Source organism: Bombyx mandarina, chromosome 16 (genome assembly GCF_030267445.1).
Source record: "Bombyx mandarina strain Sakado chromosome 16, ASM3026744v2".
Lineage (NCBI taxonomy): Eukaryota > Metazoa > Arthropoda > Insecta > Lepidoptera > Bombycidae > Bombyx > Bombyx mandarina.
Window position 1 is genome coordinate 3,027,910 of NC_143222.1, and position 22,239 is coordinate 3,050,148.

Below are 22,239 nucleotides of genomic sequence, written 5' to 3' on the forward strand. Positions count from 1 at the left end.
AATAATGTCGCACCTTTAGAATGATAGAGACCCATTTCGAAAATTTTGGATTTCGACTTTAATTCAGCAATTGACCAAGAACAACCCTTTTCAGCGACTCTTAATAATCAAATCTCCAAAAGTAGCTTATAAAAGGACAAACTTATACATCTGTCTCTTTCACTCCCTCCTTTTCCTCTACGTCTTTTCGGTTTGAAGACTTTATTTGATGTTTTCCAAAAAACACATTTGTTGGGTTGGGTCTCAAGGATATATTGTGCAAGAAGAATGTCTTTGTCCTAACTTTTTATTCCTTATTTATGCTAAAATCTATTAAAATATCAATGCATTTTTTACAAAACGAATAAGGCCTTGTTTTGAATAACCATCAAATAGGCTCAACCAGAGTCTCATATTCCCAACAGTTAATAAGTCCAGCTGATGAGAAGCTCTCAAGCCTCCACATGATCCGACCGTACTCTTGCGTCTTGATCCACATGTGCTCTATACGATCGATGTCAAAATCAAACACATAGGCGCCCTGGAAATAGAGAAAGTATTTACCCGAACAGTTCTACCCATAAAACAATCAAATTACCAAGTAAACTGCTTCAGGCGTTGACAGAAGACCAGAGGAAGTTAATAACAAATGAACTGCAATCAACAATTCCAAGTTATGATTGTAATCATATTTACTTAAGTATATACTTTATTGTTATATTTTCGCTGACGTAGTAAATTACTAGCTTGAGAAACGTCATGTAAATTAAGTTTTATTTTATTTTAGTTTAATTGAATTTTATAATAATACTAGCGACCCGCCCTCGCTTCGCTTCGGAAACATTAAACACACATGAAACCAAAAAAATAAAATAAAATAAAAATTAAAAAAAAGTAGCCTATGTTCATCAGGGACAATGTCGGCTTCTAATGGAAAAAGAATTTTTCAAATCGGTCCAGTAGTTTCGGAGCCTATTCGAAACAAACAAACAAACAAATCTTTCCTCTTTATAATATTAGTATAGATTATAACTAGCTGTACCCGTCCGCTTCGCTGAGCATTTAAAGTTAACATTATTATTTCTCACCCCCACAAAGATTCTCATCATTAACGCCCTCGCAACTGGTGTAGTAGTCCAACACCCATATAAATATTAGCCTATCCATTAAGTACATGTATTTTCTACATGGACACCAAGTTTCAAGTCAATCGGATGCATGGTTCAGTAGTTATAACGGAACATCCGTTAAGACCACTGCAGATTTATATATTACTATAGATTAAAAAATAATAAATTTTTTTTGGTATTCAATATTGTGATTATACATACAATAATCTCCAACATATCGAATACAGTTTAAATTTACAGATTAAACAGAAAAATGAGTTTAAAATACTCGTAATAGAAATGTATTGCAAAAACAGAAAAAAAAATACTTCACTAAAATTTATATTTACCTTGAAAAATTTACAGGTTTTCTTGTCAAACTTCATACCAGTTACTACGGTTACTATTGTCTTGAATATTATGTTGCAAGCCAAATTGTTCACTAAAGAATGTATTTTCCACTTCCCATTCTCCCAATGATAGCCTTTGACTTTTAGCTGAAATATATGATGAACTGTTTCCGTAAATTTACCGGCATCGCAGCATCACAGAATCAGTAGAAGTAGTGGTAGAAGAGAGACAGTAGTAAACAGTGGTAGGATGTTTCGTCGGCCTTCTGAGGCAAGAAACCAAATCTCTATTATCTCTATTACTCTATACAGATGATTTAATTAATCATTAATCAACAAATGACGATAAAATTGAGAAGCATAATAACATCGTAAAGATTGAGGAAATTTGTGTATTTATATATATTATCCTAAAATTAGCAGGCTGGCAGCGACTTGGATCTAAATCGTTCAAAGTGGTAATTAAAGATCTCGCCCGGTTGAGGAAAATTCATCTGGGGCGGGTACCCATCATACAACGCAACATATTTGACAGATGCCTAAATCTCGCTTACGACATTTTCAAGATAAGCTTGCATATATAAAAGTTCCGAACAACAATATTCGGACCATCGGTCTACCGAGCAAATATCACCCGCCCGGTGGAAGAACTTCCCTTTGTCGTTTAAGCCTCTCCAGATGTCCTTCCCACGCGCTTAGAACTCATGATGAACATACCTGTTTACTGGATGATTCTCTTAGAACGGTGACATTGAATCGAATGACCTTGATATTTTTTGTTAAATTTACAATCTCTGCATTGAACAACGCCGCCGGATCTGGGTCCAAGGGCAAGGGAGGATTGGCACAAGGGCCCACTCGGACTGGTGTACACTTGAACGGTCCCTGAAAATTGATTCTAGTAACGCGCGACGATGTTGACACGTTGAACGCCATGCGGCCCACCGGTGGGCCCAGCATATTATACCATTCGGGCCAAGCCCAAAATCAGGGAATCAGTAATTTCTATCAACTTGAAATATTCATTTTAAAATTTATAAAATGCGATAATTTGCACGGAAGATAAAAATTAACGACTTTTATCGTCTAGTTTATAAGATACTAGCTGATCCGGCAGACTACGTAGTGCCTCAATAGATAAATAATAGACCTAACCTTTTGTATAAAATAAACTTAAAACAAACAAAAGGAATCCGTCCGACGGGGTACACACAAAATTGTTATTTTTAATTAATTCCAAGAATTTTCATATTTATCTACATTTTATACCTTCTCTGGACTTCCACAAATAATTCAAGACCAAAATTAGCCAAATCGGTCCAGCCGTTCTCCAGTTTTAGCGAGACTAAAGAACAACAATTCATTTTTATATTAAGTATAGATTTTAAAAGGCTATAATCTTGATAAAAACTACAGCTTTCTATTGGGTTTGAAAACTAAGGCATTTAGTTCGGCTTAAGAGCCACGCGGCTCACTTTTATATGCATTTTGTTTGATAACTGCAATCTGTAGCTTGTAACAAGCTTTTACATTAGAATACTCACGCGGCTCACGGATGACCCCAATGACCCGAATGGTGCAGTAAGACAAGGCTCACCGGTGAGCACCGTGGCCTGAATGAAAATACTCGATTTTTCATGTGGCGTTCAACGTGTTAATATTATTCGTAGTAAGGTTAATAAATTACCAACGTGGTGCGAAATACGAACGGTGCCCGCACTTATTATTCCTCTTTTGGGTTTGAACCACAGGGCAACCGTACTGTATCTTATACCTTTAAACGAGCAATTCTTATCTAATCTGAATCTCGGAAACGGCTCCAACGATTTTCATAAAATTTCGTATACAGGGGATTTCGGGGGCGATAGATCGATCTAGCTACGATTTATTTTCAGAAAATGTTGTTTTATTCATGTTTTCAATAATCAACTCTTCCTGACATCTATTGGCGAATAATAAAACTATTTTTCTCAATTGTGGGCAACTAACCGCTTTAAAGACAAAACAACATGGCGTTATCAATCTAGGTCATCATCTAGTATTAATTAAGTACGTCAGCGTTCGTAAAATCAAAAGTAACGCGATTAACAAAATACTTACAGAATTAATGGCATCAGCGGAAAAGAAATTATGTAAAAAAACTACAGTTACTACATACAACATTCTCGATTGCAAGTCACCATTACTTCAATTCAATCGACAAACGTATAATGAAGCTTAAAACGAGCCGAAAACATTGACGCACTAAAACACATTAAAAACCATCACAGTGATTATTTTAATCGATAAATAACTAGAATTGAAAATCATATGGCGTATCGGTTTTTTTGAGTTCTTTATATTCTGTCCATTGTCCATCCAATTACCTTGTTTAGATTTCCAACGATAATAATTGCTATATTTTTACGTTGGAAATAATTCAAGTTACATTAGTAACAACAATAATTACTTGCTTTTATTAGATACCTACCGAAATCCGATTATGATTCGTTGCGATTATCGATATCAATATTATGATTTTTGTTTTTATTGCTTAGATGGTTGGACGAGCTCACAGCCCACCTGGTGTTAAGTGGTTACTGGAGCCCATAGACATCCACAACGTAAATGCACCACCCACCTTGAGATATAAGTTCTAAGATCTCAAGTTAGTTACAACGGCTGCCCCACCCTTCAAACCGAAACGCATTACCGCTTCACGGCAGAAATAGGCAGGGTGGTGGTACCCACCCGCGCGGACTCACAAGAGGTCATACACCAGTAATTACGCAAATTATAATTTTGCGGGTTTCATTTTTATTACACAATGTTATTCCTTCACCGTGGAAGTCAATCGTGAACATTTGTTGAGTACGTATTTCATTAGCAAAATTGGTACCCACCTGCGGGATACGAACACCGGTGCATCGCTCAACACGAATGCACCGGACGTCTTATCCGTTAGGCCACGACGACTTCGTGAAAAAAAAACCGATTTCTTGAAATCAATTAATACTTCTGCGTCACTTTTCATTCATTGATTTATTATGACAGTAATTTTTCCTGCAGCGCTAACAGCACAACTGCTCTAAATTCAATCACAATCGAATGGATGACTTAGAAAATCATCGAGGACATTTAGCATTTATGTTTAATTAGAAAATTAATTAAACAAGTGCAAATATAAAATGTCTTTTTTCGGTTCATAAAGTTGTTTTTAAATGTCTCTAATAATTTCATTAAGTAAATTTATCTCGATGGGCAATTAAGTCTTCAAACGCAAATAACTCATTCCAGAAACAGGTCAGTCCACAATCAGGAAATGTCTAGTCGAAATTGAAACAGCAGATATTGCCATAATACAAGGAGAATGTGTTGTACAGAATCCTCAATCGACACAACTACGGTCCAAATAAACATCCATGCTGACAAATCTCTTCCATAGTATTCTTCTTCCTAATCGTATACTCTTGACGGAGTGGTCGTGGTCATGCATCAGTCGAATCCTGCGATACCGATGCTCTCGCGATGCGGCGCCATGTGGAGTGAGTATCAAACTAAATTTATTATTATTATTATTATTATTATATGCATATATAGGTATATAATTATTTACTTTATTAGTAAACTACATTTATACCAAGAAGAAATCTCTGAGGAACTGATGTAGGTACACTCGTCTCTTTTTTACCATGAAATTAAACTAACCACTACCAAAGCTGAGATTTACTTGGAACCTCTTGCTTCCGTTTTGAGCAATCTTTCTTCGTGTGTTCCTTCGAACAAAGCTTAAGGAGAGTATTTTATGGTGGGTAGGGATGCCGGTGTCCATAAGTGGTAGTGATCACTTTAATCAGATAGACGACAACCCATTTATATCCTCGGGACTTTCTTTTATCTAAACTTAATAAGGTACTTAATAAGCAAATAAATAAATATGCTTCATTAAAGCTGTAATTTTATTTTTATATTTTTATTGTACTTGTAGGCAGACGAGCATACGGTCCACCTGATGGTGAGTGGTTTCCGTCGCCTATGGACTTCAGCAATGCCAGGGCAGAGCCAAGCCGCTGCCTACCGTTTAGAGGTCCTAAGTCTGCTCCTAGTCTTAGAGCTGAAAGCGTCTAATACAAGGGATATTGGAACTAGTGGATCCATCAGGACATGTCTAGGGTGTCTACGGTGATTGGCTCCTGAGGATTCGGAAAGTAGTCAGCGACGGCAACGATAAGCCTTATCGAAGTACCGCTCCGATGCTGACTTCATGTGTTTCCGGATGTGTTTCGTGTAGGTCAACTTTCCTCACGAATCACGGAGCTCCAACGGCAAACCTGCAAAAGCGGGATTGTAGGGATTTGAGGATGGCTATGTGTGTGCGGGCCTTATGCAAATTTTGTAAAGTGTCACCTCATTCCGAAGGGACATTTTACTCCACTTACAGATCATGGGGTAGAGTCTGCTGAGAATAAACGCGGCACGGTCGCGGACTGATTTTACATGCGGGCGGAATGTCATGGATGCACTCAGGTAACTCCCAGGTCCTTGAACTTCTTGACCCAGGGTATTGATTGGCCGAAGAGAGTGATCAGGGGATTGAGGTTCCTCCTCCTAATGCGAGACGAAATACGGGTTGAGTTTCTCCTTTGAAATAGCAACGCTGTGCTTTTTGCTGGTCTATGCTCCATTTTCGGAACCACTCTCCTAAGGTTATGGCTGTACTCTGGAGTTTCCCTGCAATTAGAGACTTGTTTCTACTCGAGTAGTACACGGTCGTGTCGTTGGCGAATAAGTCTTCGGCTAAATGGGGCGAAGGCGATCAGGGTAACTCTATAATAATAGAACATCTTAAAATATGTAGTAAGAAGCCTATACTATAAGGAAGCTCTTAATCTTAGAAACATGCACGTTTTAGAATCATCTTTACCCAACCCTTACCCCTAATGAATTTGCCATTTAATGTGAAACCTGTTTACCGAATTAAAATGGTATAGCTATTTTGTCTAGTTCACACTGACCGATCGATTTGGTCCTTCTGTTCTGATATTATTTTGTAATAGTTCTGGCAGCCGAGCAAATTCGGCGAGTGTAACTTGCAATTGAGCTGTGAAGCTCGCTCGGTATTTCACGGATTAGCGTCGTTCGAGTTTTAGATCCAATATTTATTGTTACAGAATTTCCCTTTGATATCGTTCATTGCTTAGAATAGCTAGTTTAATTAGAACTATTTCCTAAAATGAAGTTAACCAAAACTATAGATATGAATTTATATAGTGGAAGTAGACTTCTCCCGAAGCTAAAATGGTATTGCTTATTTTAGTACCCTTTCGTGAACAGAAAATAAAGTTCATTTCTTTAAAGGAAGCATGGACTGAGTTTAATGCATATAAACGTATTCTCTTGTCACCTCATCTTGCAATATTTTACTACTAGTGCTATTCCTTACAATTATTTTAAGTAATTGTGATTAAAAATACAAATTTACTGGTGTCAGGACCTCTTATGAGTCCGTGCGGGTAGGTACCACCACCCTGCCTTTTTCTGCCGTGAAACACGGGTGGGGCAGCTGTTGTAACTATACTTGAAACCTTACAACTTATATCTCAAGGTGGGTGGCGCTTTTACATTGTAGATGTCTATGGGCTCCAGTAACCACTTAACACCAGGTGGGCTGTGAGCACGTCCACCCGTCTAAGCAATAAAAAAAAAACATTCGTTCCAGTTTCAAAGGTGGAAAGACCGTCATAAAATATTGAATTAAGTCTGAACTTAATGTCTCCAGGTATAATTCATGTTGCAGTGAGCTTCGGTAACTAATTTTCCACCTCGTTTATCTATCTACGTAATGAAAAAATACGTAGATGTTTCATTAGAGCTGTAGAAGTCCCTTTTGTTCCCCTTGTCCATGAGTGTTTTTCCATGTTTTCGTGTTCTCCCTTCTCCATGTTTTTCAGTAACCTAATATATTAATAATGTTAAAAGTAGTTCTCAAAATTTTGCAAAAGCAAATTGTAAGTGTAGAGATAGGTAAAAAGATATTTTGAATATATGAAACATTTCAACAACAAACAAAAATCGCACCTCCCGCCATCGGAGCAGAGTTCATCCATATTATCTGGAACCGCTGCATTCATCGACAGTGCGTTTCCAAAGATCTTTTTTGCCACGTAACATCCGGTTTGGAATGAACTCCCCTCCACGGTCTTTTCCGAGCGCTATGACATGTCCTTCTTCAAACGAGGCTTGCGGAGAATATTTTATGGTAGGCAGCGGCTTGACTCTGCCCCTGGCATTGCAGACGTCCATGAGCGACGGTGACCACTTATCATCAGGTGGGCCGTATGCTCGTCTGCCTAGAAAGGCAATAAAAAAAACATTTGTGTTTATAATTACGAAAATAAGCCACGAATACGTTATCGTCTATGAATTAAGAGGTAATCACAAAAACTAAGAATCTACCCATAGACCTATATTATAGTATACTTCAGTGACATTACCATAGACCTATATAGTATTACTCTTTTGAGTGACTGTCAAAAGTATTGCAACTTGTCATTATTTTTTGGCTATCAACCAAACGTCAATATTCTTTATAATAAAACAATGGCACGAAGCACAACAGAAGATTTTACAAGGTCCAGTGACAAACGAGAACGCAGTTCAAGCAGAAGCACGAATGTTCCTTTACATTTTGCAATTCATAAGCCCGGCTGCCACTTTGAGAGCTGCTGTGGCGTTTGTAACTTATTTCCAGGCAATAAAGCATTCTTATTCTGCTTTTTATTCATCATAGAACTTTTGATCCAGAGATTCATCACCACCTAGTAGACTGTGAATAGGCTGCCGACCGAGTGGCCCATTTTTGTGGCGCCGGATACCGAGCATTTGTCGTCCAGTGGGTGCAGGATGGTTGGAAGACATGTGCTCTGCGAGAATCACCCCTGACGCCACCCCGCCCTAAGCCTCAGACACGGGTTTTTAAGCGACAAAGGACATTAGCTGCTTCAACACAATAGAAACACCAGCGATTTCCTGCTGGCCTAAAAACAAGTAGATTTCCTAGTGAATATGCATCATTAATCTTGGATCACAATTCCAATTTACCCCCATTTTGTAAACAAACCTTCTACAGATCACACGATTAACTTTGTAGCTTACGAATTATTGTAGTTTTACACGACTGTATCTCAATTAAATAAGACCCATTTTATCTTTTAAATCGTATTTAATGATGGATTCACGAACAAGACTATGGAATCATTTCTTAATTTAAAATAACAGAATCCTTTTTTTTCCAGGAGTGCTACTAATTGCCTTTTGCCAAGTATTAGTTGGCACCGTCCTACTGACTCTCATCTTGACTCATGGGAAGCAATATGATGATATGCACCAGACTTCGAAAACTCAATGTATGGTCGTACAAGAATTAAATTCATAGTTTGGTCCTTGTGATTTACAAGAAATTTTAAGATAACAGTATATAAATAGAACGCATTGGAAAATACCTTTGTAAATTTAGATTTCAGCCTCATTTAATACTACTAAGTCATAAAATCAGTAGCTTTAGACTTGAATGATTAGCCCAGCAGTTCTTGTAAATTACCTACCCAGGAATTCCACAATGCCAGATACAACGACAGAACATTGAGATTTCATCAACTTTTATGAAAAGTTTTCCTTCACAGTCATGAGTGTCGCTTCCGGTGCAATTCTGAGTGGTATTACTGGTGCTGGTTTGCTGCTCATCATTGTGGCTCTAACCGAAAACTGCCGAGCTATGTTGGTTTGTGGCAGACAGCTCTTTTATTCCCCTAGATTTTATAGAAGTTGGTTTTAGATTTAGAATACAATGATCTCTCAAAAATCTGAAAACTTGAGGTGGAAGGTACATTTAAGCATTCGGGCATCTAGTATCAAAAGTAGAGGAAGCATATAATTAAATTATTGAGAGTCTCAACCTAAGTATCAAGATTGCGATAACCGATCGAGCCGAAAATTACAATTCCAACAGTTCCAAAAAATACAGTATAAAAGTATGGTCACCGTCGAGGGCTCGACGAGTGAATTAACCCATAGACACAACCCACTGAGTTTCTCGTCGGATCTTCTCAGTGGGTCGCGTTTCCGACCCGGTGGTAGATTCTGCGAAGCACGGCTCTTGCTAGGGCCAGCGTTAGCAACACTCCCGTTTAGAACCCCATGAGCTCACCTACAGGTCAAGGAGAGGCTGAAATAGCCTCTCAACACTATCGGCATAGGTAGGGAATAAAAAATAAAAGTGCGTATACAAAAAAAATGTTTTTTAAGGTAGATTTTTACACACTATCTAAAATGGGCGTAATCAGGTAAATATTTCGTCTTGTGATATATGTATTTCGAAATTGGTTATTTCTGAGAACTTTCGTAATTCAAGCGTGAAAACCTCAAGGGAAATATTTTGAAACAAATGCGGGAATTATATTCCTGGAAGAATTCACGTCAGAAGATGCCACGTCACTAGCTCGGATACGAAATGAGCTAAATTTGCTAAAAATGATGTACCTTTTGGTACTGGGTGTTTAGGTTTAGAATTTTACAAAGATAAAAAGTCGAAAGATTTTTTTATGACTTAACACTTTAGGTAAGGAGTCATCTGACTTCGCAGTGATGATGGGTGGTAATAAGGTATTTATGTATTCATGGAATCGACAAGACGAGCTTATCTACCTGGAGCTTTGTGTGTACTGACTAGTTGACGTTGCCCCAATAACGTCTTGTAATATGAGATCAGCAACTAAATTAATTAAAATGATAGTTCCGTCAGCTCAAAATAAGTTCGGATTATATTGTAAATCTCATACATTACTAGTACCATTAAGTGACACTTTATATCTTGCAGATTTATCTTCTAGTTGCAGCTATCGTCTGGATGGGTATCATAGCATTAGCCGTGACTAAAATCACTCGTTCTTGTGTACGATTTAAGGACGGTTCGTGAATAATTTCAATTTTTAATAAAGATTCTTTGGGTATCCAAGCTGACAGGTGTGCTGCCGAGTGAGTTAGAGTGAAGACAGGTCACAACAATATTGATAGGCACTGGGGCTCTTGTTAAATATTTTTTTAAGCGAAGTACAAATTCAATCTCTATTTAACACTTAAAAACACTTCGAGAACACTTTAAGCTTCGTAATTCACTTCTTCCGCTTCACGTCAGGTGATCCGTTCGCTGTTTCGCTTCGAGTAGATCCGATTACTAACTGCTTTCGTGTCATCTCTACGATGCTTTTATAGTCGATACGACGTCTATAAAATCATCGAGAACATTTTCGGCAACGCAAGATGTTTCGATTGTGTTTCCGCTATTTGAAAATAGATGGCGTTGCCTTTCTCGAGCGTTCTCGATTTTACTGGTTTTTTTGATATTCATTTCTGCTATTCGGCGATAGATGGCGTTACTCTTACCGGCGTAACAATATGCAATTTATTTTGGAAATATACCTTGGTCGTACTTGGACAATTGGATATGCCACAAAACCAGAGACGAGAACCAATATACAGACAATTCGTGTCTCAAGATCCATTGTTAAATTAAAATTTGTTGAATCTTGTACACCTCAAGTTATGCGGTTCGTTTGGTAGCCTTGGTGATTCGGCATCGCTTCTCATGGTTCGCCGCACTTCAGAAAATTATTGGTTTTAGAACACAAATTAAGATAGTTCACTTGTATAGTTCACTATTATATACAAGATAAAGATTAATGCATTCGAATCTTCTAACTGAAGTATTTTCCTTGTAAAGCTTAAACTGCCCTCCCTTCGGGCGAGGATTTAGCTGCATGTATCCACAACTATATAAAACATCTATATAAACCAGTACCTAATACCGACCCTGTTTATCTGTCTCATGAGAGCTACCCACGAAAAGGGTCTGGAATACGCATTATTAATGCTTAAATCATATTTAACCGCTTCGCACTATCACTCGACAATAACAACATTAGTTAGGACTTCTTCCACGCTGTTCTAAAGTTTCAAAGTATCAACCTAATTTTCTCAACAACACGAATTGGGAGCAAGGTTTGAATTTGTGATATTTCCCCTGACGGTCTGCGGACTTATACCTACCCTTGTAAGACTCTCCATCATTTGATAATTTTCCAGGAAAATAATAATAGTTTAAGTGTTTTTCTCGGCGTCAGAGCTGTAAAGCCATTTCTTTTTTGTTTGCTAATTAACTTCGTTCCTCATTTTTGTGACAGATAAATTTCCACCTCTTTTTTTTTCAATTATCCTTTGTTAATTAGGTTGTTTGATTTAAATATGAATCTTTAATATAGACAAAAATGTATGCTTCATTTATTATTTACCTTCTCAAAACAATTCACTACTTATCAGATGACAAATGACTTTATATTAATTAGAATCAATAAATAATAAATAACAGTTAAAAAAAATAGGGGTGCATGGTATCAGTATTTATAAATATTTTATGAACAGATGTGTAGAAGGGTTATTTTGATAATATCTTGAAAAGCACCCCACGCTTTTTTTACAATAAAATCATTTTTTTTTACACTATTTTTAATTGAAATTCATTAAATTTTATTTTCTATTTTTTAGTTGGATTTTCTATAAAAGCGTATTTTGTTAGGTTTTTGAAACTATTATTAATTTTTCATTTTTTAGTTGAATTTCAATTTTTGAATACCAAATTTCGAGTTAGCCCGACGTTTTGAAGGGGGTCAAAATCATGTTCAAAGATTCCGTTACATACTAACATACATACGTCTGAAGCTAATAAAAGCGTGTTAAAAACATGATAATTACGATGTTACAGCACCGAAAATCAAAGATGAAGAGCATAGACTGGCAAACCTAGCCTGCGTCAGTGGCCTGTTCACCTTCCTTGGAGCAGGTTTTTATCTTATCTATATATTAATACGTGAAGCAAAAACTTTGTATCCCTTTTTACGAAAATTGCGCGGACGTAGAATTATGAAATTTTCCACACTTATAGTGAATATAGAGAAGGAGTGCAGAATGTGAATATTCTTTTTAATTATGCATAAAAAATACATTACACACTACCATAGTATTTGACACACACACGCATGCATACTATTTGTTTATTGTAAAATTTTTCTTATTGCTTATACGAGTAGTCTATGGTCAAATTGAGAATAGATTAAATATTGTTTGTCTTTCTTAATATTTGTCTAAAGTATACATAGTCTTAGCGGAATCTATGAATGAAGAAGTATAATATGTAGTCTTTGAAAATAGAATCATAATAATGTACAAACTTATAATTTCACTTAATTATAGTCGAATTTCAACTACCGGGGACCACGCCGACCGAGAGGGCTGGTGGTCGTGGCGCCGACGACCGCCAGTCCGGCGTCCCGAGGGGGAGAGTGATGGGAGAGATGTGCTCCGCACTAAACACTTCACTTTCCTCCCTTTGCCTCTTCATGAGTTCTGTCTCATACGAGGTTTGGACGTTAGTTGTTGAGCGACAGGAGGTTTTAGTCAGTTCGATTCTGACATGCTCCGCCCTCTATCCCCAGTGGAGGGCGGAAGCCCGGCGATTTCCACATGACCAAAAAAAAAAAACCGGGTGACCACTAGTTATATTCAAATCGCTCTACGTTATTTGGCAAACGCTAATGGGACTATTCGTCGCAAGGAAGTACCTTTTTCCACTTGACAATCTTCGACATCAAAGGCATTTGCGAAAACCTTCGTAGCTACCTCCTTTAATTGCACTAGAATCAAAAACTGGTGGTAGGACCTCTTGTTAGTCCGCGCAGGTAGGTACCACCACCCTGCCTATTTCTGCCGTGAAGCAGTAATGCGTTTCGGTTTGAAGGGTAGGGCAGCCGTCGTAACTATCCTTGAGATCTTAGAACTTATATCTCAAGGTGGGTGGCGCATTTGCGTTGTAGATGTCTATGGGCTCCAGTACCCACTTAACACCAGGTGGGCTGTGAGCTCGTCCACCAATCTAAGCAATAAAAAAAATCCAGTCATTAAAATTGTACAGTTATATATCCACTGACACTGTCCTTCGATGGTGAATATAACCGCTAAAAAGGCTTGGTTGATAAGAATAATATCCCATAAATATATGTAGTACTTAGTATTCTGGGGGACTTAAATAGTTCCACCTTTTCTGGTGAGCGTCGTGTAGTACAGACAGCGTTCTCCTAGTTTCATGCCAAAATTCTTTGACAGTGCATTGGCTGGTGATTGAACGTTTTGAATGCTAGACGCGCTAGGGATCCTGTGTATTACTATCCCGAAACAAAGTAAAGGGAAGGTTAGAAATTAATTTTGCAACAAAAGGTAGATGCTTACACCACAGATCCGAAAAAAAAAAATTTTTTATTGACCTTTTTGCTTCACGGCAGAAATAGGCAGGGTTGTGGTACCCAACCGCGTGGACTCACAAGAGGTCCTACCACCAGTAGGAGTAGCAAATGTTCGGTTCCAGTCGAATATTCAGCGTTTTCAATCAAGGAAATAAATGTATAGTGAAATTACCTACACTGTTAGGCAGACTTATATGAGATTCGGCACGCACTGCGGTACCGTAGGTCTGGTGTAGCCGATGTGGTGGAGCTCGATGGGGCTTAGTCGGTAGTCGTTCTGCGTGGCAAGTGCTTCGCGCGCCTTTTTCAAGGCGTAGTCTCTTGCGAGGAATTCGGGGAGGTGGAGGACCTTGGCCCTCCTCGTCCCCCTCTTCCTCTCAGGAGGCGCCGGAGTCCGACATAACCCGGTTCGTTACCCCCCCGGACCGGGTATCCGTAAACGGATTACACAGAGTCAAAAAAAAAAAAAAAGGCTTATTTGTGAAGCGATTGAATTTAATGGCTTCTCGATGATTTCTCCGTTTCTTTGGTTTCAAGGAATTACGATTACTCAATTCAGAATGGAATCGTTTGATCTAAAGTAAACGAACGATTTTTATTTACTTTGTGTCGCGTACGATTTGCTTGTAAATTGTTTGGAAAATTTCCTTTGGCTTGACGAAAAAGAAAATGTTATACAACATTCTCTTAAAGTATTTTTATCTTGTGATGTAACTATTTAATTACGCTATATTTTTTATTTATTTTTTATTTATTATCTGACCCGGCAGACTTCGTAGTGCCTCAATCGATAAATAAAAGACCTAAGTTTTTGTATAAAATAAACATAAAAAAAACAAAAGGAATCCGTCCGTTATTTTTATTTAATTCCCAGCATTTTCATATTTATCTACCTTTTAAACCTTCTCTGGACTTCCACAAATAATTCAAGACCAAAATTAGCCAAATCGGTCCAGCCGTTCTCGAGTTTTAGCGAGACTAACGAACAGCAATTTATTTATATATATATATAGATTTATTTGGGAAACCAACAGTACAATACAAAAAAAAAATATAAAAAAAATTAGCTAAAACAATAACCAAACATGTTTCCACCATCAAAATTACATATAAGTAGAAAGTGAACAGAGAAGAGAAATTTAGAAATTTAAGTTGCAAAGAAACAAAAGCAACACAATACGCACATATTATTATGTACATCAACATACACTATAAAACTAAAATACTCATCGGACTAAATCACCATATAAATATTTTAAAATAGCTTTTCTATATATGCTACAAGTGAAAAGCAAAAGATGTCAGCATTAGAGAACTTAGCATCATACAACCTACAAGATCTACGGACAAAAGAGTTTGAGTATTGCATTAAAAACACGACTTAAAGAATGTCTTCACAAATGTGTAATAAGGTCGATGCCAAAATATGTAGCTTAAAACCGAATAAACATCCCGCATAATTGTAACATGCCTACACTACACATAGTGAAGTCTCATTACATTAACATACACGCGAACATGATTAGTTAATGCACGTAGTAGAGACGGATTCAGAAAAATAACAGAATTTAAAAAAACACTAAAATAAAAATGTTAACTACTAAAGTCCAGCCTTTCCCAAAGTGGGTGATAACGCCCCCTTATGGGCGCTGCAGGCCTAAAGGGGGGCGGTAAGAAACCCAGAAAAAATGGGGGTATTGTGTAGAGGCTTGGGAGGTGATTTGTAATTTCATCTAGGAGGACTCTTAGACACCTACTCAGCTCTCGCTACAGTGGTTTTTAAGTAGATGAAAAAATGGGGGCGCTAAAAAATAATTAATTCTCAAAGTGAGCAGTAGACAAAATAAGTTTGGGAACCCCTGTACTAAATTATCTAATATAAAATAAAAATCAAAATTACAAATAAATGACTTTAGAACTCATATCTCAAGGTGGGTGGCGGCATTTACGTTGTAGATGTCTATGGGCTCCGGTAACCACTAGCACCAGTTGGGCTGTAAGCTCGTCCACCCATCTATGGAATATTAAAAAATTCTGTTATGGATAATTTTTGTAGCTAATTGTTGTTGCTCATTTCTGACACAATATTATCTCTATTACATTGGTATAGTCAAATAGATCCTTAGCTCGGTCTGTTTGTCATCCGTATTGCTTCTTTATTTAGTAACAATGAACAAATTTGTTTCAATAACAAAAGAAAATGAGAAAATGTAACTAATAACGTCGAATCCTCTTGAGATACCAGGGAATGTGATCGAATTTCGATTTATGTGTGAGCACACTACTTAATTAAAAACGAAAAATTCCAATATCATTTTTAAATTGTATGGATTTGTGAATATCCTCACGGCTCACCTCATATTCAATAGCTATTAGACCCCAAAGACAACAACGTCAATGCTGCCTCATACCTTGTGATGTGATGTTATGGTCACAGTTAAATCGGCGGAATTTATAGGATGATGGTACCGAATTTTTCTTTTTTTCTGACATAATGCCTATCCTCGTAAAAGGTGTCCAGGCCTAAAGTGTGCGTGGGGTATATAGGATTTGATAGTCTGCAAATGTTGAGAACGGACTGCACCAATCAACGCCCCTCGCAACCTCTCACGCTGGTTCCTACCCATGCGGGTTTTACCACAATTAAATACATAAGTAATTATGCGGCTTTTTTGTTATCCTTCATCGCGAAAGGCGTACGTGAACACTCATTGTATACTTCTTCTTATTTTTTGGGGAAAATAGTTTCGTGTATGGATACGGTGGCTAACAGGATGGATCTGAGGACATTCGCAAAAGCGGGTGGGATGGGTTCAAAAAACAATGTGCTCTTGAAAGCTCAACGTAACACCACTCACTAAGGTTAACTCAGAAACGCATTCCATGAACGTGTCTACCAAAATTCAGTAACTATTTTTGTTTTTTTTGTTTCAGTACTATATTTCTTCTCGTTCATAATAGTGCTTAGTTTCTATCATTTTCGCTACGTGAGGAGAGCTATATTAATGCACGAAGCTTTGTGCGAATGAAGATTTATTGAGATCCAATTTACTGCACTTTATCAGGAAATTCATAAAGCTTGTTTTTGTTTGACAATAAAAATCTTGGAAATAGACGAGTTTTTTTTATTAGTGATTAAGTTTGAAAGTTTGGCATACAGAAGTGCGTTCATCAAAGGATTATTGAACGACAGAGCGAAGTTTCTAAGGGATCTTTTCGAATTGGAGTTATGGTGCTGTGTAGATTGTGAGGATACACCTTTCGGCCTACTTTTGCGGTGATGTTGTGCAATACAATTGTCACTTCGGCTTGATGAGTTCAGTTTTGTGAGAGCATTCGTTATGGTAATGCCCATGGTCTTCCTTAAGCATCGCGTGTGCCATGAGCTTGTCTACCTTACAGCTTACCGAGATCAATGGCTCGATATGTGTGGCTGGCCTTAAGTCTTACCATAATAATCGGTCCAGTTTTGCCAGCAACCAGCGGATCTGGCGAACTTCAATAAGTCATCTTTGGCGAAGTTGCCAACGCTCACGAAGCGGCATGGTCTGATCTTGCGATTGCCAGTGACGTGTGCGCCTACTAGGCGACCTTTTGATAACCTTCGCTGCAAAATGTCTCTCAGGAAACAGAGCTTCATGCTAAAAGGGCGTACATCACCAACTGTGCATAGGCGATGTTTTTCAGCCAGTGACTATAGTAACTATAGTCAATCATCGTGTTCACGAAGCGTTTTGTGGCACGTGACTATAGTTACCCATAGTAGCGAAAGGGGTGCGGCGATGTCGCATGCCGCAACGGCAATAATCGAAGTGCACTGTACGACTTTATACTATTCGAAGCTAATGAGGTACCGGGCTCAATTGACGCCGGTATTCGTTGTTGTTGCAACAGGGAATTAAAACAGAATTTCTTTATAACACAGATAAAGCTGATGACCTGTCTGCTATCTACCTAACTGCCTATCTAGTCTACCGTCATCTACTTAGTCAGAGCGGTAGAAGTAGTCAGTACGTAGCCTTACATAATAAATATCCCTCGATTCGTGCTTTAGAACGCTAACACCCTTCAATAAATCAATGCCTTTTGTAGGTAGGTTTTTTTCGGAACGATTTTTGTGTTATGACTTTCGAACAAAGAACTATGATTAAAATTTCTATTTTTTATTTCCCTAGTAGACAGACGAGCATACGGCCCACCTGATAGTGAGTGGTTACCGTCGCCCATGGACTTCAGCAATGCCAAGGACAGAGCCAAGCCGCTGCTTACCACTCAATATTCTCCACAAGCCTCGTTTGAAGAAGGACATGTCATAGCGCTCGGTAAACACCGTGGAGGGGAGCTCATTCCATAGCCGGATGGTACGTGGCAAAAAAGGCCTCTGGAAACGCACTGTGGATGACCGCAATGGCTCCAGGTAATATGGATGAACTCTACTCCGGTGGCGGGTGGTGCGATGGTAAAAACGAGATGACGGTATCATCTCGAACGATTCATCAGACCACTCCACTACAATTCTACAAATATGCCTTCAAATTCTTCTGTATTTATTGGCGTTGTAATTGGAAGACCATACGGCCCACCTGAATAAATCCGTCTCTCATTGGTATCAGGAATGTCAGGGGCACAGCCAGCCGTGGCCTTTTGCTGAGAACTCTCCTCAGACCTTGTTTGAAGAAGGACTTTTTGACACCGTACAAAGGATTTCACTCCGAAATCCGATAGTGTGTCAAGAAATAATATTTGGAAACGTATGGTGCGTGGTCGCAACGGTTCATCACATCAATCGTTGGTCAAATCTGCTATGATGAATAATTTATCAAAGCGCTTCCTATAAAAACTTCCGGTATAAACAAAAGAAGCGTAATCCCTCCTTAGATCTAAAAGCTCTAAACGATACGTAAGAATGGAATTATTGACAGTTTTCGAAGGGCCATCGGTGCGCATTCTCTGATCCAAGGAAGAGAATAATGTTTGTCCAACAAAGATGTTTAGATTATCGAGGATTATAAACAAGGATATTTATTCTAAACAAATTATTCATATAGCTCGCTATGACTACGCTTTTATATTCCCACCACATAAAGAATATAAAAAAAGCTGAACTTTGTTCAATTTTTCACTTTGAAGTTCTAGTCAAATATTGATATGCGCTTAAAACAGAAAGAGCCTAATTCGAGAATGAAGAAATGAAGCCCGTATCAAATTTTCTATGGCCCTTGTAGATCACAATTTTGTTCAAGAATTCTCTGACTAAAACCCCTTCAAGCCCGGTAACATATTGATACCGTAAATTCGTTCGTAATAAGGGTGCTTATCAATAAAATAGGGATTATAAGGGCTCGTGTACACAGCCTTAGAGTCGCAAATCTTTATTGGAGCGGTCCTTCTATTGTGATTTACGCAGTCGCGGCCTTCGCCGGTAGGTACTGGAATTAATTTATTTCTGCCGACGTCAAGTGTGACCGAACGGAACAAACTTATATTCGGTCGGGGTATGGCTTGGTAAGCGTATTTTGACGGGTATTGCCTTTTCGGTGTGGCCTGTTTGTAACTAGCCTGCATTTGAGGGCTACGATTTAATTTAATGATTTATGTGGTACAGTCTTGAAGGAAATTCGTATTGTTACGCGCTGGGGTTCGGGATAAATAAAATTTCACCAAAGTACAACTTAAAACTGTATTCAACACTTAGAACACTTAAACACTTTAAAACTCTCAATTTGCTTGTTCCGCTTCGCTTCAGGTGATCCGTTCGCTGTTTCGCTTCGAGTAGTTCCGATTACCGACTGACTGCGTGTTTTTTTCTTTCTTTTTTTTTCCTACCTAATCTTGTAGCCTTGAGAGGCTATTCCAGCGTAACCTTAACTAGTAGGTGAGCTCACGGGGCTTAAACCTGACGACGTTGCTAACACGAACCCTAGCAAGAGCCGTGCTTCGCAGAATCTACCACCGGATCGGAAACGCGACCCACTGAGAAAATCCGGCGAGAAACTCAGTGGGCTGTGTCTGAGGGTTAATTTACTCGTCGAGCCCTTCGTCGCAAGCGTCGAAATGTTTAGTTCAGGCACGGAATATTAATTATTATCTTGCCTTGTAAGAAACGAGTAAATATTTTTGAAAGACAAGGGCATAAAAATATTTATATTAAAAAAAGGCTCTTTCAATAAATTTCAATTGTGTCAATCTATATTTGGCTCCGTTTGTTTTACTGGTGGTAGGACCTCTTGTGAGTCTATACGGGTAGGTACCACCACCCTGCCTGTTTCTGCCGTGAAGCAGTAATGCGTATCGGTTTGAACGGTGGGGCAGCCGTCGTAACTATACTTGAGACCTTAGAACTTATATCTCAATGTGGGTGGCGCGTTTACGTTGTGGATGTCTATGGGTTCCAGTAACCACTTAACACCAAGTGCGCTGTGAGCTCGTCCACCTATATAAGCAATAAAAAAGAAACACGTAAACGAAAACCTTACTAACAAAGTAGTTTTTATTTTCATTATTCGGAGTCGGCTTCGCGGAGGAAACGGGAGACGCGGTAGGTACCTGCCCGCGCGGCCTATCGATATACTCCAATAAGAGTACGTCAAGCACGAAAGAAAACCTATCGAATTCGTAATGTGAATGTTTTTTTTTTTTTTTTTTTATTGCCTTTATAGACAGACGGGCATACGGCCCACCCGATGGTGAGTGGTTACCGTCGCCCATGGACTTCAGCAATGCCAGGGGCAGAGCCAAGCCGCTGCCTACCGCTTAATACTCTCCACAAGCCTCGTTTGAAGAAGGACATGTCATAGCGCTCGGGAAACACCGTGGAGGGGAGCTCATTCCATAGCCGGATGGTACGTGGCAAAAAAGTTCTCTGGAAACGCACTGTGGATGACCGCAGTGGCTCCAGGTAGTATGGATGAACTCTACTCCGGTGGTGGGCGGTGCGATGGTAAAAACGAGATGCTGGTGTATCGAGTCCTTGATACGAAAACGGATCGTTACAATGGTAATACTCGATAGCCAGTTTTCAAGATTAACGTTAGCGTATAACAAAACAATTTTCGTGCTCTCGATTATGAGTATAAGTTTCGAGCTTCGAGAACGTGACGATTGGACTGCGAAACGAAAGTAATAAGTACATTCATTCGTGCTGCTGAAATTAATTCTTTTTACGGACTGTAGTAGGGGCGCCGTTTAAATCCTTTACTCTTAATCGTACACACAGTTAATATTACAGTAATTGCGATAAGATATAAAAAATGGCGAGCTTAACTCAACAATTGAGTTTTCTACCAGCTAACCGTTCTTAACGAAGGAAAGCTTTAAATGAGTGGATAGAAGAATACAATCTAATCAATTTACAATTTACAATCTAAACAATAACAATAATAAAAATAAAAGCACTAATACATAATATATCAGACTGCATATATACATACACACATAAATAACGTAAACATATACATACACGTACATATATAATGAAATACATAAAATAAATACATATAAGTAATACTAAATAATCCTATACGTTTTTTCTCGATAGCGATACGAATACTTTTTTTAAATACGATATATTTATTATTATCGGAACAAACACATACGGGGGAGCTTTAAAGTCACATCAATCACAGAGAAAATTACGGAAAATCGCCTTAGATGGTATGGCCATATCATGAGACGGGACGAAGACCATCTAGTGAAAATCGCATTAAGCTTACCAGAACAAAAGAAAGGTAGAGGCCGCCCGCCATCGACCTGGTGATCAAACAACGAAAGAGACATTAAGAAAGCCCAATTGCCAAAACCGACAACCCAGAACAGATCAGCCTGGCGCCGTAGAGCGAGGAGACCCGACCCCAGATAACGGGAACAGGGACGGATACTAGTAGTAGTAGTCGTAGTAGTAGTAGTAGTAGTTGTAGTAGTAGTAGTAGTAGTAGTAGTAGTAGTAGTAGTAGTAGTAGTAGTAGTAGTAGTAGTAGTAGTAGTAGTAGTAGTAGTAGTAGTAGTAGTAGTAGTAGTAGTAGTAGTAGTAGTAGTAGTAGTAGTAGTAGTAGTAGTATATTTATTATTATCGCGGAACATTTCCCAATTAAATACAAATTAATCTTAAGCAATCGATCAAATGTAATCAAATCTTAGTTATATACCTAAATCTTTTTATTTTTGTTGTTAATGCACTGTCGATTGCACCTATAATTCAGGTGACATATGCCATGAACTTTTCTCAGTTTATCAATGTTCTGTATCGATGATCACTTTGTTGGTGCAACTTAATAAATAAAAAAAAAAAAAATATATATATTTTTTTGAATACGAATAATTTTCTATAGTAATTTGTGCCCGCCCCTCAGTAAAAGTAATCAGTGTGCTTAGTGCGAGTTTTTTAACGTTCTCGATAACGTAAAAGTTAGCCCAATTTTGTATGCGGTTGGAACAGCGCCTCTAGCGGCAAACGTACGCGAACGATCCCATTCC

At 38.4% G+C, this 22,239-nt stretch overlaps 2 protein-coding genes across 2 annotated transcripts; one reads left to right on the top strand and one right to left on the bottom strand.

Moving 5' to 3' along the window:
• Positions 1-367: 367 nt before the first annotated feature.
• On the bottom strand, positions 368-3,601 carry LOC149501231 (uncharacterized). The gene is made up of 4 exons (XM_089733675.1): positions 3,539-3,601; positions 2,156-2,323; positions 1,439-1,585; positions 368-520 (listed from the first exon to the last, which is right to left on the bottom strand). Exons 1-4 carry the CDS (start codon positions 3,599-3,601, stop codon positions 368-370), a joined length of 531 nt encoding a protein of 176 aa, XP_089589801.1.
• A 4,416-nt stretch (positions 3,602-8,017) lies between these two features.
• On the top strand, positions 8,018-16,796 carry LOC114252720 (uncharacterized). Its single transcript, XM_028187310.2, has 6 exons — positions 8,018-8,168; positions 8,713-8,823; positions 9,100-9,197; positions 10,293-10,383; positions 12,234-12,311; positions 16,702-16,796. The coding sequence occupies exons 1-6, from the start codon at positions 8,018-8,020 to the stop codon at positions 16,794-16,796; spliced, it is 624 nt and encodes a 207-aa protein (XP_028043111.2).
• Positions 16,797-22,239: the final 5,443 nt, after the last annotated feature.

What these genes read in the sequence shown, in the direction of transcription:
- LOC114252720 (XM_028187310.2), top strand. Translation starts at nt 8,018, where the DNA reads ATGGCACGAAGCACAACAGAAGATTTTACAAGGTCCAGTGACAAACGA. An exon ending in CCAGACTTCGAAAACTCAAT is followed by an intron (nt 8,824 to 9,099) that starts GTATGGTCGTAC and finishes TTTCCTTCACAG; the next exon opens with TCATGAGTGTCGCTTCCGGT. An exon ending in GTTCACCTTCCTTGGAGCAG is followed by an intron (nt 12,312 to 16,701) that starts GTTTTTATCTTA and finishes TTTTTGTTTCAG; the next exon opens with TACTATATTTCTTCTCGTTC.
- LOC149501231 (XM_089733675.1), bottom strand. Translation starts at nt 3,601, where the DNA reads ATGTTGTATGTAGTAACTGTAGTTTTTTTACATAATTTCTTTTCCGCT. An exon ending in CCGCTGATGCCATTAATTCT is followed by an intron (nt 2,324 to 3,538) that starts GTAAGTATTTTG and finishes ATCAATTTTCAG; the next exon opens with GGACCGTTCAAGTGTACACC. An exon ending in AAACCTGTAAATTTTTCAAG is followed by an intron (nt 521 to 1,438) that starts GTAAATATAAAT and finishes CTCTATTTCCAG; the next exon opens with GGCGCCTATGTGTTTGATTT.